Here is a 13,432-nt window from a genome sequence, read left to right as displayed (position 1 = left end):
GGGGAAGATGGACACACACACACACCCAAAAGTAAATTGACAAAATAGCTGTATGTTGTAATGAGTGATTTAAAGAAAACACCTACTTTAGGTGGGGTGATCAGAGGAGGTTTATCTGAGGGAATAACTTGAGATTTCACTCAAAGAAGAGAGGGAGCTAAGCCGAGGGCAAAACAGGAGAGCGAGCGTTTCAGTCAGAAATAACAGCAAGTGCAAAGGCCTGAAACGAGCAAAGAGCTTGAATGGAAAGACCAGGGTAGCTGGACCGTAGTAGTAAGCCAGAGGAGGGAGGATCAGGTGAGGTGAAGGAAGCAAGCAGGGGTCAGATTTCACAGGGCCATGGCAGGGAGTGTGTGTTGTATTCTGGGGGCAACGAGAAGCCGCGAAGGGTTTAAGTAGAGAAGTGAAGTGATTTGGAATATGGATTGATTCATTCAATACATGAAATGTTTATTGAAACCTTACTGTGTACCAGGCACTGTTCTGGGCACTGGGGTACAGCATGGAAAAGGATAAATTCCTGTATTCATGAAGCTAATAATCTAGTGGTGGGCGCATAATCAAATAAACAAGAAAAACATCAGATAAGCATTATACAGATGATGACCATTGTTTAAATCATAGTATATGTTCTTAAGACTTTGTGTATATATATACATACTTCTCCTTTGTTATCAGCTTTTCTTTCCCCTAAACAACTTATGGTAGGATTTTTTCTGTGTTACATTAAATGAACAGCTTTCTTTTATTTGGAAGCATCAATTTGTTTTGTAGATTAAGTATGGCCAAAATAATACTACAGAAATGAAAAAAATACTGTGCAGCAACAAAAACTTATCTAAGTCATCTGTTTGGAAAGAAGTATATAGTAACTTCCTTTGGACAGTCTGACATGTGGCTCTCCTGCCTCATCCCATGTTCCAGCAGCCCCTCATGATAACTTTGACCTGTTAATGTGGTTAGTTAAATTTATGGATTTCCTATTTATTGAACCAATTCATACATTCCTAAAATGTACCTTAATTGACTTCTGTTATTATGTTAGTGTCCTGATGGATTCCCTTTGCCAATACATATATTTTAGGATTTTAGTATCAATATTCGTGAGATCTATAGTTTCCTTTCTTAGTATTTTCTTTGTCAGATTTTGGTGTTAGCATTTGACTGCTTTATAAAAAGAATCGGGAAGCTCTTTTTCTGAGTTTTGGAACAGATTAAATTGCATAAGTATTATTCTTTCCTTTAATTATCAAATACATATTTACTGAACATTCACTGCGTGCCAGGCATTGGGCTGATGCTGGGTAATCACAAGTAGACAAAACAGACATGATTCCTGTCCTCATAAGGCTTGGTTTATTAGGTAAATAGACATTAGTGAAATAATTATGATTATGTAATTATAAACCATGATAAATACTCTGAAAGAAATCGTTGAAGATCTACTTTGACTGTTCTGTTCATGTATTTGAGTAAATGGTTATTGCGTTAATACACACTAAAAATTAATTCTTTTAAAATTAATATTTGTTGAAGATTTGATATGTAATTAGTTCTGTGATAAATACATAAGTAAATAAAATGAGGTCTTCATAATTATAAAAGTTAAAATAAAAATAATGGTGATAGTAGCTACCATGGTAGGTGGTATATTGCACATTTTTTGATTGAAGAAATTAAGACTTACATTAAGTAGACACTTCAGTTATGTCTGTGACACCTCCAGTTGTACACTCCTCTGGAAATTCCACTAAGATTATAGTGACAGAGTAAAGATATAAATCCACAAAGATCAAGAGAGTGAGAAAGGAGAAGATAAATGAAATCAGCATTTGGGAAACTACAAAAGAAGGTGGTCAATTACTAAATGATTTAGTGGATTAGAGAATGCTGAAGGCTGAAGAGAGGTAAGCCAACAAGAGAAGCAAGCCGATTCCCTCCACAGAATCTGGAAAAGGCTCAGGATTTAGAGGTACCAAGTACTTCTCAGGGCAGGAATATGGGTGGAATAGAAATAGAAGTATCTGTAAACTGTGGTATCTTTAAAAAGAAAAGAGAAAATACAACTTACGTAAAAGAAGAGATTCTTTTTTTAAAAAAGGGAGAGAAATTATTCAGGAAGCAAGAAAGGATTAGATAATAAAGCTGAAGAACTCTCCTAAAAAATAGAATAGCCACAACAATTAGACAAAAAGAGTGAGAAAGTATTTAGAAAATAAAGGTCCAGTCAAGAAAGTTTTTCATCTAATCCAGTGGCAGGAAGAAAAATCTATAACGAAATCAGTACTATAGATATGTGGGAGAATCTGGAACATGATACAGTGGGTAGCCAGTGATACCAACAGCCAGTGTCATTGAGATGGGATATGTCATGAAAGGTTTCAGAGAGGTACTGATACCTGAAATCTAAGTAAGTATTCAAATGATAAGCCAAAAAAGGGCACTAGTGTATACATTTTCAGGGCAATAGAAATAGCAAATGCAGAGGTGGAAACACGATACACATGAGGAACTGCAAGCAGTTCATTATTTGAGAAATTCAGTATACTTTACAAAAAATAGCATGTATAGTTTTATAATAGTACACCTTTTTTCAAAAAGGATTTGAGGTAGAACTGTGTGAATATATTTAAGATTCTTTAGAAAAAGTAGCAATATTGGTTATATCGTTCATTATGTCAAGAGGGGAGAATTAAATTGGGATTCAGGAGACCAGGATTCTAGTGCAGACCTACCACTAACTTGTTGAGACCTTAGTGTGATAATGTTGTTGACTGCCTTCCCAGTAATCACCTCCCTTTTTCTTCCCTTCCCCCAAACCACAATTTTGTCTAGCTTTTGGGGTGATCCCATGCTTCAGGAGCAGCTTGGGCGGGTGAGAGTGGGGGGCTGTGTGACTCTTAGTTACTCTAAGCTCATTATGGTAATTCCACTCTCTTTGGTTAGTGATTGTTTTAGGAATAAACGTGTGACTCAGCTCTGGCCAATGAGTTGAGAATGGGGTGCCTGCAGAGAGAATTCTGGGAAAGCTTTCTCACCGAGGACAAAGGAAAAGATGCCCTCTCCCTGCCTTCATCTTATTCTAGCTCTGAAGATGTGTTTGAGCCCAGTGTACGGATGCAACAGAGCAGTTTTCAGGCTTAAGGGTTCCCTCCTCTGCTCCTGAAGCTGAGGATTGTTTTTAAAAATATGGTGCCTTTGTTGCTACTCCTTTTCTAAGTTGCAAGTGTAATCTGGTTTGGGAGGGTCTTTACTTCCAGCTCTGCTTTCCTCTTTGAGACCACTGTCACCAGGAGATACAGCCCTTGCTTTCCAAAGGTCACACACTCACTCTAGGAGTATTTTGTGAGCGCATTCTAAGATCTCCAGGCCACCGGGACACTTTCATCATAGAGACTTTTTCTCGTTTGTCTTGATAAAATGCAGGGTATAGCATAGTACTAGGCACATAATAGTCATCACTAATAGTTTTGTTTAATGAAGGGTGAATCAAATATTACTTATTTAGGGGTGGGGAGAGGTTTTATTTGTGTTCTATTTGATTTTATTATTTCCAGCCAGTAGAACATGGGTGTGGTTCTATAATCTGTGCATTTTGAAAGGTTTTTTTCAATGAGGCAAAATTGATTCCTGTTTATCTCTGCGAAGAAAATTTTCTTTAGAAATTAAAGAATTGGGGGAAAACCACTTCAATTTATGTGTGTTACTACTTCTTATACAGCAAATTTAGCCTTTAGCTCTGGAGACTTGACAAAGAAGGGAAACATTACAAAATTGTACCTAATGCAAACTAGATGCTCAGTAAACATTTATTTATATAGTAGATATGCCTGAAATAGAACTATTCACTTTATGATTTAATTTTTTCTTTTTTCATTTTAGCATTTATGACATTAGCAGAGAACAGGACTATGTCAAGAAGTCCGGGGGTATACTTGGTGCAAATGAATTAAGACCACCCTCCCAGCTCCATTCCCTGTGAGAGAAGACCGAGACAAGGTTCATATCAGAGAAGAGTGGGTATTAAACTAAATGCTATAAGCTATTACTAATGAATCCAAAGCTGCACAGTACAGTTTTTTAGATTTTAATTTAGATCATGTAAAATGAAAGGACTTTTTTAAAAATTCTAACTTCCAGTAGCTACAGATTTCTTATAATTATTAGTCCAAAATTGATAGGTGATTAAGTTTGCAAATTGCATCAGAAAAGGTGTGTGTGTTCAAGAGAAATTGTCACACTCCTCTATCTGTATTTCTTTGAAATTATGATTTATTTTACTTGATTTTAAATTGAGATATTTTAAATAGTAGAAGTAATACATGCTTATGTAAGAAAAATCTAAATTGTAGTGATATATATAAGGCAAAAGTATAAGTTCTCCTTTTTGTCCACTCCCCAATCACCATTGGTGTATATACTGTTAACGGTTGGATTTCCCATCTTTTCTACATCTTTTTCTGTATACTTCCAAACACATAATTTTTTATGGTTTTTTTTTTTTTTTACCAAAATGACAGATAATACATATTATTCACTCAGTAGTATACAATAGATATCTTTGTACGTCAGTATATACAGATTTACTTTGTTTTTATTTAGTGAGTGCAAGGTGTTTCCCTATTGATGGCAATTTAGGCTGTCTCCAGTGTTTTTGCTGTTATAGGTGTTGGTGCATGGAACACCCTTGGACATATAACCCCTGCACTTATGCTAATATTTCTGAGGAATAGATTCCCAGAAATGGAATGGTTATTTGGTATGCCCATTTAAGTTTTTGTTACTTTCTGCCAAATTGTGTTCTAAAAAAGCTGTATATATCTTAAACTGGCAGTCCTTTGATATCTTAAAGGTAAGGGTAGTACATTTTAGGATTAGGTGATTAAAGAATGGGCTGTTCCTTCAACAACTGTCAAATGACCTACTTAGAGGAGATACAGTATATAGGCATGGAGAGTATTAAAAGGTGTAGGTTGCCTTCTACTAATAAGGGCCTTTAATGGCACATATTGTTGGGTTCTTAGTGTTTCTGTCTTTGATAAGTGCTATTGCTTAGTTCACAAACAGGAGTTGTGGTCATGTAAGTCTGGGGGAGATGGAGAAGTGGCTAGATTCTGTTAGATTACTGTGACACCTAAGTTGTTGACGTTTGTTCATCTCATTATTTGCTTTCAGACCAGATGCTTATAGAATGGAAAATAGATACCTGTGGTATAGCATCAGAAGCTGGTTTATAATTTTTTTATCTCTCTTATTAGAAGTTATAAAGAGAGAAAAAAGTGTCCCGAAATCAGACACTCAGTATCCCTGTCATGGATTTTGAGATGGGGGACATTGATGCAGGGCGCTTTGAGCAGAATCCAACTTGTTGTGTCAAGCTTGACCTAACTTTTTTTTTTTTTTTTTTTTTTTTTTTTTGCAGTACGCAGGCCTCTCACTGTTGTGGCCTCTCCCATTGCGGAGCACAGGCTCCGGACGCACAGGCTCAGCGGCCATGGCTCACGGGCCCAGCCGCTCCGCGGCATGTGGGATCTTCCCGGACCGGGACACGAACCCGTGTCCCCTGCATCGGCAGGCGGACTCTCAACCACTGTGCCACCAGGGAAACCCAAGCTTGACCTGACTTTTAAGATCCAATCCACAAATGGCAGAGAAACGTGCCCGAAGCCAGGTGCTACAGGAAGGAATATTAACTCAGTTTTCAGAGCCATTTTGATTCAACTTCAGTTTTTTCCATGTGCTCTTTGTTGATCACTTAAACCGTAAGGGACACTCTTTATGCTTTACAGACAGGTACTTTTCAAGTTACCTTCTTAGATGTTGCTTTAGATTTCTGTGTGGAATAGCCCCCTCTTCTTTCTCTTAATATTCTGATCATCTTGAATGTTAAACTAGAGCATGTGCATTGCTCAGCAAAAAATGAAACTATCCATTTATTTAATGCTCCTCGTTTTGTACGCTTGTTTTAGGCGGTTAAATGAAAGCGCATTGTGTGGGAAGAGACAACGTCAAATGATTTATCAGTAAAATTCTCATTATGTCCTTAATTATAGAGCAGGAAACTTGTGCTTTCTTGAGAGTATAATTGAGGTCATTTATTATGAAGTCATGAAAGATTCAGGGTTTACTGTGGTTTTCCATTAACTTCTCTTTTGATATGCTTTTCCTTCTGCCAACTGTAAAATTATTACTTTTCTAACATATGGCTATTTGGAGAGTGCTGACATAAAAAGGAAGCATTTTTAACCATAAATAAATGGTTTTAGAAGTTACAGTATAAAAGTACAAAATAAGTCATTTCTTACTTGTTCCTCCTTGTTTATTTTAAATCATTACCATTAGTCCTAGCTTTATTGGGAGCAGTACTCCCCACATTGTATTAGATGGGGTCTTTTAAATTGCATTATTTCTCACAGTTTTCAGTTTATTATTGTGCGTTGACGCTCAAAATTGGGGATATATGTAGTATTCAGTACTTGTGAAACTTATAATCTATTAACATCTTGCAGAATTTAGGGAAGTTGATAATCATAGATTGGTCATTTCCAAAGCTATGACAACTTTTATTTCTTTCACTTGTAAGCAACATCTTTCACAAATATTGAGCCTCATAGTATAATTAGATTCTTTAAATATTATATTGCCTTTTAAAAAATTTAAATACTAGGTTTCCAAAATTATAATTTTTAAAGGAATCCTGATTTGCATTTGAGCTAGCTGTACAGATTATTTGTAAAAGGAGTTTGCAAGTGCATAGGCTTCCCAGTTTGTTTTGAGGAAGTAGCTAAAGAAAGCCATAATTTTTAAATTGTTATCACTGGTGTTTTGCTGTTTGAATCTCTTTAGAATATCCATATTTTTCACAGCACTGGTATACCGATATTGAAAGAGAGAAGGTGAAACTGAGGAAAAATAAAAGTCAGATACAATCGATATAGATCAGATGTGCCAACTTCAGAATATTCTTAAGTGTTTCATCCTCTTTTCTTTCTTTCCGTGCTATTTATAATCTTTTATTTTTGATACGATGAAGTATTATTATCAAAATCATTTTTAAATTACCTTGGGAATTGAAGCATTAGGACAGTTTAGTCCAAATGAATTTTACTGAAATGTTTGTTTTGATTTCTGTAATAGTCTAGGGTTTTTTAACCTGTTGTTCATAAATTAATTTTAATTAAAAAGCTTATGTTTTCTTTAACTTTTGAACTCTAGTGTAATTGGCAGAGTCCTGGTATAAGTAGGAAGCCAGATTAATGTACTTATTTATACTGTAAGGCCCAAACTTCCAGTCTTACATAAATTATTCTCTCTATTATTTACAAATAATCAGTGTGTATCCGCCCCCCCAACCTTGTTAAAGAGAATAGAGAGGATGTAAATAGAAAGGAGTAAACAAATCAAATAGTTCAATGTTATGAGAACTCATTAGGCTCAGTTCTTGCTAAGTGAGGACTGGTAAAATCAAAAGACACAAGGGCTCAATCGAGAGAATTACTGGATTGAGTCAGTAGTTCTCAATTAGGAAGCATGCCTCTCATGGGAGGGGTATACCAGCATCTTTGGGATAACACATGGGTATGGTTTGAAGAAAGCACTTTCAAGAAAAGTAATAAAGTTTTATTTTTGTAAAATGATGATTTTATAATACAGCCCATAAGAAGTAAATTTTAATAGACATGTACAGGCTGGTGAGGAAGCCCCAAAGAAACATGATTTCTAATGTGTTTGCTGAGTGTGCAGTAGTAGGCTCCTTCCAAGGGACCTAACAGACTTCCTTGGGGATTTGGTGAGAAGACAGGAAGGGTAAGTTTATCAAAATGTGGCTTAGGTTTAAAAAAATTTAAGAATGAGAAGCATTGGTCTAAGCAGTTGCTGACCACCAACTTGACACTACAGTTGCATCTGCTTTTACCCAGTGTGGCTACAGCGCCCAGCTTGAAACCAAAAGGGATTTATTCTTGCATTAAAAGTCATTCACCCTCAGTTATAATCCATTTAGGTTATTTTCACATGTGAGATCTTTTAAGATAGTCCAGATATGGTAGCCAAAACAGATTGTAAATGTCTTAATTATACAGGAAGGAAATAGATGATTATTTCCTATTATCATAGATGATATATTTCCTGTATCAGTATTCAGTGATATTTAGTGTGCCACTTTTCCCCATCCTTTGGTTATCTTAAACAGTTGCATTATTTTTGTTTGTGTTTTGCAGTTTTTGAGACAGTGTCCTTGAGTTCAGACTCTCTCTTCCAGAGGGCAGTTTCAATTCTCCATACTTCTTACTTGGACTCTGCATCTGAGCATGGTTTTCAGTACAGTCAAGTGACTGGTGAAAAATGACATTTTCTTAAATGAGGTGAGGTGCTTGGTACACACTGTGTCTGCTTTATTTTAGTTTTAAAGAAAGAGACCCATTATTTATGATATATAAGCCTAGTTCTTTTTAGCTATCCCATTTCAGCTGAAATAAAAGATCCTTGGAAATAGTCACTTGAAAGGTAATTATAATATATTCTAGGGAATAGAAAAATAATAAATTTCATTAGTCTTTTAGCAGGAGGAATTCAGATGATGCATTTTTAAAAGTTAATTTTCAAGGCAAAATAACATGTTTATAACATTTGATTATTCTCTCCTTATACGGTACAAAACTCTTTACCAAGAAAAAAAAGCAAGTAACTGTACTCACGAAGAACTTCAAGAAACTTACGGGTTTCTTCTGTTTGAAACTGAAAATCAGGTAAGGGAATTCGATCGTAGAAAAGTAATTTTGTGATGTTAATGTACAAAATTAATTATATCATTAAAGTTAAATATTGGTATTTTAGGTCTATAAAGTTTGTAAGATTACCAGTTCATCAGTCTTTTTTGTTAGTTTGGTGGCAATGTAAATGACAGTGAAAGCTTGTCATGAAAGAGATTGGATTTCTACAACTTTCCATAGGTTTTCTTTAGTTTTATCTTGAATACATTTGTAAGCTCGTGGTGAGATTTTGATTAATACAGATTCCTTAAGTATTAATAATGACTTTTAATGGAGTGAATGGATATTTTCTATTCTCGATCATTGTTTAGATAGATATTTTCTATTTCTTGTGGAGGTTTTTCAAGTTTAAATTACATGATTTTGGGGACAAGATGAACACGTTCAGCATTCTAGTTACTTGGAATTGTTTCATGCCTTATTTTGAAAATTGAACATCCATATTGTTGGTTGTACCTAAATTGTGGAGAAGGAGACTACTGTGTGCAGGTATGTCTCCAGAGATGTGTGTGGCTTCTAGATACAGTTCAGCAATGCTAGAGATCTATAATCCAACTTAAAGTAATTCCAAGGTAGTATTTCGGTTGAGGTCATGATTTTTAAAGAACAGGGATAGATTTGCTAAAGAATAATTAACATTACCATATAACTTATGGATTATATAGTAATACTAGAGAGTTTGTTTAACTTCCAAATAAGATATGTTATGGATTCATACTAAAAAAAAAAAAAAAAAAAAAAAAAGCATTTGCGGAGGAGACATTTTCAAATTTAGTGATTCCCAAGCTGTAATTGAAAAAGAAATCTTCAGGAGAGGACTTATCTGTGAGCTTGTTTAATTTGGTTTTGCCGGTGACATTTTTGTTAACAGAAATAATAAAATTTCACGAAAAAGTTTGAACTGTTAATATTAACTAAAACACAATTGCCTTACGTAAGCTTGCTTTGTGCCATGAATGCATACAACGTACAGATTCTGTATTGAAAGTCTGTATATAGATTATAGAGTTATTTCATGGACCCTCCCAAGAACGATATGATAAGCAAAGTACGATCTTTTGTTTAAGGCAAAGTTGGTATGTCAGCGTGGACTCTGTGTTGGCAGCAGTGCTATCAGCACTCTGGGTGACCCAGGGAAAGGTACGTCTGTAAGGAAAAGGAATCTCTTTTACAAGGTGAAGTGGGGTTTAGTTAGTTACATAAGATACCTATGTTAAATGCTAGTTTCATTGATGATAAATAGTGATCTTTGGAAGCAGACCTTTAAACATATAAATGAGCTTTGAGTCTAAGACTTAAGGTTTTCTAATAGGAGTTATCTTTTTTAAAAGGATGGTTGGACTAGAAAAGGTACTGAAGGTATCTTTCAGTGCCAAGAGTTTAGTGCAGTCATCTGGGGCTAGTGAGGATTTCTTCTGAATTATCATAATGGCAGTAGGAACACATAATAGAGGGAACTGACGCACCTTGGCAACTGTGGAATGTGAGGAGTAACAAAGAATCAAATGTAAGGTAACTTACACTGCACTGATATTGTCAGTAGAAGAGAGACACGGAGGAGAGGAAATTGTAGGGAAGCTGTTGAGTTAAAAGAGAAAGGTAATCTTACTGTCAAGAATGTGGATTAGCACTAATTTCTTTAAGCTTCACTTTCCTCATCTGTAAAATAGATGAAACTACCATCTAGATTTGCTGTGAGGATTACATGAGACTGTGTCAAGTGCTTAGCTTGGAGCTTACACCTAAATGAACACTACTACTTCAGTGAGCTAAATTTGAGAAATAATGAGGTGGTCATAAGTGTTTCTGAAAGCTGTCCTGCTGGTGGTAAAAATAGTTGGAAAAGGGATTAGAACTGGAGGTTGGGGTTCAAGGTGGCAGCGGGTGGGTGTTAGCTGAAGCCAAAAACATTGTTACATGGGGCAGCAAAGATGGCAAGAGCAGAACTTTCAGGTGGTTATGGGAGCAAGGGATGGGGCCACGGGGCAAGGCTAGGAAGAGGGAGTTGAGAGCAGTCCAGGGGATGAAGAATCAGGAGGTGGAGTTTCACAGAGAACAGAAGGCTGTAAGGAGGGGTGTTAGCAGTGTCAGATGCTACAGAAGTTGGAGATCAGCACTGAGAAGGATTACTGGGCTCCATGGCTACATTCCTGCTGACCATTTCTTTTAAATAACAACTTTATTGAGATAACATTCACATACCATTCGTTTCACCTGTTTAAAGTATACAATTTTTTTTTAGCATATTCACTAAAATGAATATGCAGCCATCAGCACAATCAAGTTTAGACCATTTTCATCAGTCACTCCCCACTCCCACCAGCCTAAGCAACCAGTACTCTACTTTTTGCCCCTATGGGTTGGCCTATTCCAGACATTCCATGTAGATGGGATCGTATATGACCTTTTGTGACTAACTTTTTTACTTAGCTTAGTGTTTTTGAGATTCATCCATGTTGTAGCATATACTTCATTCCTTTTTTGACTGAATAATATTCCACTGTACCGCATTTTCTTTATCCATTCAGCACTTGATGGACATTTGGTTGTTTCTACTTTTTGGCTATTATAAAAAAATGGTACTATGTACGTTCTTGTCCAGGTCTTTATGTGGACATGTTTTTTCATTTCTGTTGGGTTTATACCTAGGAGTGGAATTGCTGGCTCATATGGTAACTCTGTGTAAAACAAATGTTTTTTTAAACTTATATTCAGCTCTTCTAAAGGACATGAAAGGGGATAAGTTCATAACCCCAGTAACAGTTTACCTAAAACCTTTTTTTCCTTCTCCCCTACTCTTTTTAACCCCCCCCTTCTTTTCATTATGAAAAATGCTAACATAGAAAAAGTAGAGAGCATAGTATAATATACCTATCACCTACGTTTAACAGATAATGTTTTGCATTATTCTCTTCATTTGTTTAAAAAAGTTTTTTTTTTTCTGAAAATTGTGAAAGTGAATTACAAGCAAACACCTCAGCTTACATCTCTAAAAATTAAGGCCATTTTTGCGCTTTACTGCAGTCACATGAGTTTATTGTTGATGTTTGAGAGGCTGGCTTCAGCAGGGTGGTGGAGTAGATAGAGGCTGGATTGCTCCTATAAATACACAGTCTTCTTCATCACATGTACTGGGGGTAATAATAAAATAGCACTACTGCCTGTGTGTGTTCTATAGTTTTGGGCTCAAATAGAAATGGATAGTTCTGTGTATGAAAGTAATCCTTTATATTACTGTAGTGTATTATAGTTTTAAAAGTTTATGGATCTTTTTAAATCTTCCTGAGAACCCTGTGATTTATGTATCTATACTCATGCCCACCTTGCCCGCTTAAGTGACATACTCCTCAGTCACATGGTTATTATTAGCAGTAAGTGAAAAACCTGGAACTGGAACCCAATCTCCTGGCCACAAGTTTATTGCTCTGTCTGCTATATCCATGTCCTCACCATTGTCTTTTATGTTTCAAAAGAGATACTTCAGGAATATCTCTGAAATGTGTCCTTTCCTCCTTATTCTCACTGCTGCTGCCGGGTGGGGATCCTCTTCTCCTGTCGTAACTTAAAGGAGTCTCTCCCCTCTTGAGACTCACTTCTCTATTAAGCTGCAGTGGGCTGTGATGTGGCTACAGTGGTGAACAAAACACATATAACCCCCGCCTCCCTGGAATTCACAGCCCAGCAGAATAAGCTGCTTGAAGGCAGGACCTCGTTGTATTTCCCTTTGTGGCACTGCTGCCTGGCACACAGCTGCAGTGTAGTAGACCTCAGCACACATTCTTAAATATGAGTACTTACTGAGATGTTTTGCAAAAAATAACTTGAGAATCAGATTACTATAGGCCTTTTCACTGAATGATTGCATGGAGAAAAAACAGACTCACGAAGACTTTTCCAAACATGTGATACTCTTATCCCTTTTCACTTACCATACCCAAATAGAAAATTGGTTGTCGAACAGATGTGTTGTATCTTAGCTCTAATGTTTCCATACCTTTAGAATATCTCAAATAGTTTTTAAAAGGTAAGCAGTTTCAAAATAGTTTTTTAATGTTAGCATTTATTTGTCTTTTGTGTTGTCTTGTTCAGTTAAAGGTAACCCATGTGTAAATAATCTTTTTAAAGTGTAAATTAATCTATTTTTATACTTTTATAGGTGTATACATTTCCAAATACTCAGACTATCTTCATGCAAGACCTTGGTATCATGGGAAGTCTGGTTATGTTGTAATTTTTAATCTAATTAAGGTAAAGACTAAATGTGCTTCTATGTAATTTTTCTTTTAAAAATGAAAGATTATCAGTCTGTGATAATGTTCTTTGCAGATCATTTGCTACACATAGTCCTTGCCAAAGACAGCTATCTAAAGTCAGAGAAAATAACTGCTTTTTGCTTTCCTTTACGGACAAAGCTTTTTTTAAATTCATTTTATAGATGATCTATGAATATGTTTTTTTTAAAAAGGCTTCAAAATAATACAACAGGTATTCAGTGAAAAGCTTTCCTCTCACCCTGTCCCACAATGCCACTTTTTAAATAGTAAATAACAGAAAACGAGTAGCTGCTTATAAAGCAGTGTGATTTCAGTTATAAGAGATGAATTTAGAAAGCAACATTCATTGATTTAAGTTGTCAAAATGAGAAACCTTTATATATTTTT

At 35.8% G+C, this 13,432-nt stretch overlaps 1 protein-coding gene across 1 annotated transcript in view; it reads left to right on the top strand.

Moving 5' to 3' along the window:
- Nucleotides 1-13,432, top strand: part of LOC149748482 (protein TASOR 2-like) — a 59,278-nt gene that overhangs the window by 13,206 nt on the left and 32,640 nt on the right. The window contains 6 exon segments of the mRNA XM_089916064.1: nt 3,883-4,016; nt 8,220-8,334; nt 8,336-8,362; nt 8,651-8,747; nt 9,839-9,911; nt 12,928-13,019. Coding sequence (XP_089772190.1) covers nt 3,883-4,016; nt 8,220-8,334; nt 8,336-8,362; nt 8,651-8,747; nt 9,839-9,911; nt 12,928-13,019 — 538 coding nt within the window.

This window comes from Delphinapterus leucas, chromosome 8 (assembly GCF_059928025.1).
Source record: "Delphinapterus leucas isolate spDelLeu-1000000601 "Yukka" chromosome 8, BTC_Dleu_Yukka2, whole genome shotgun sequence".
NCBI classification, from domain to species: domain Eukaryota; kingdom Metazoa; phylum Chordata; class Mammalia; order Artiodactyla; family Monodontidae; genus Delphinapterus; species Delphinapterus leucas.
This window is presented reverse-complemented; position numbering and strand designations above follow the sequence as displayed.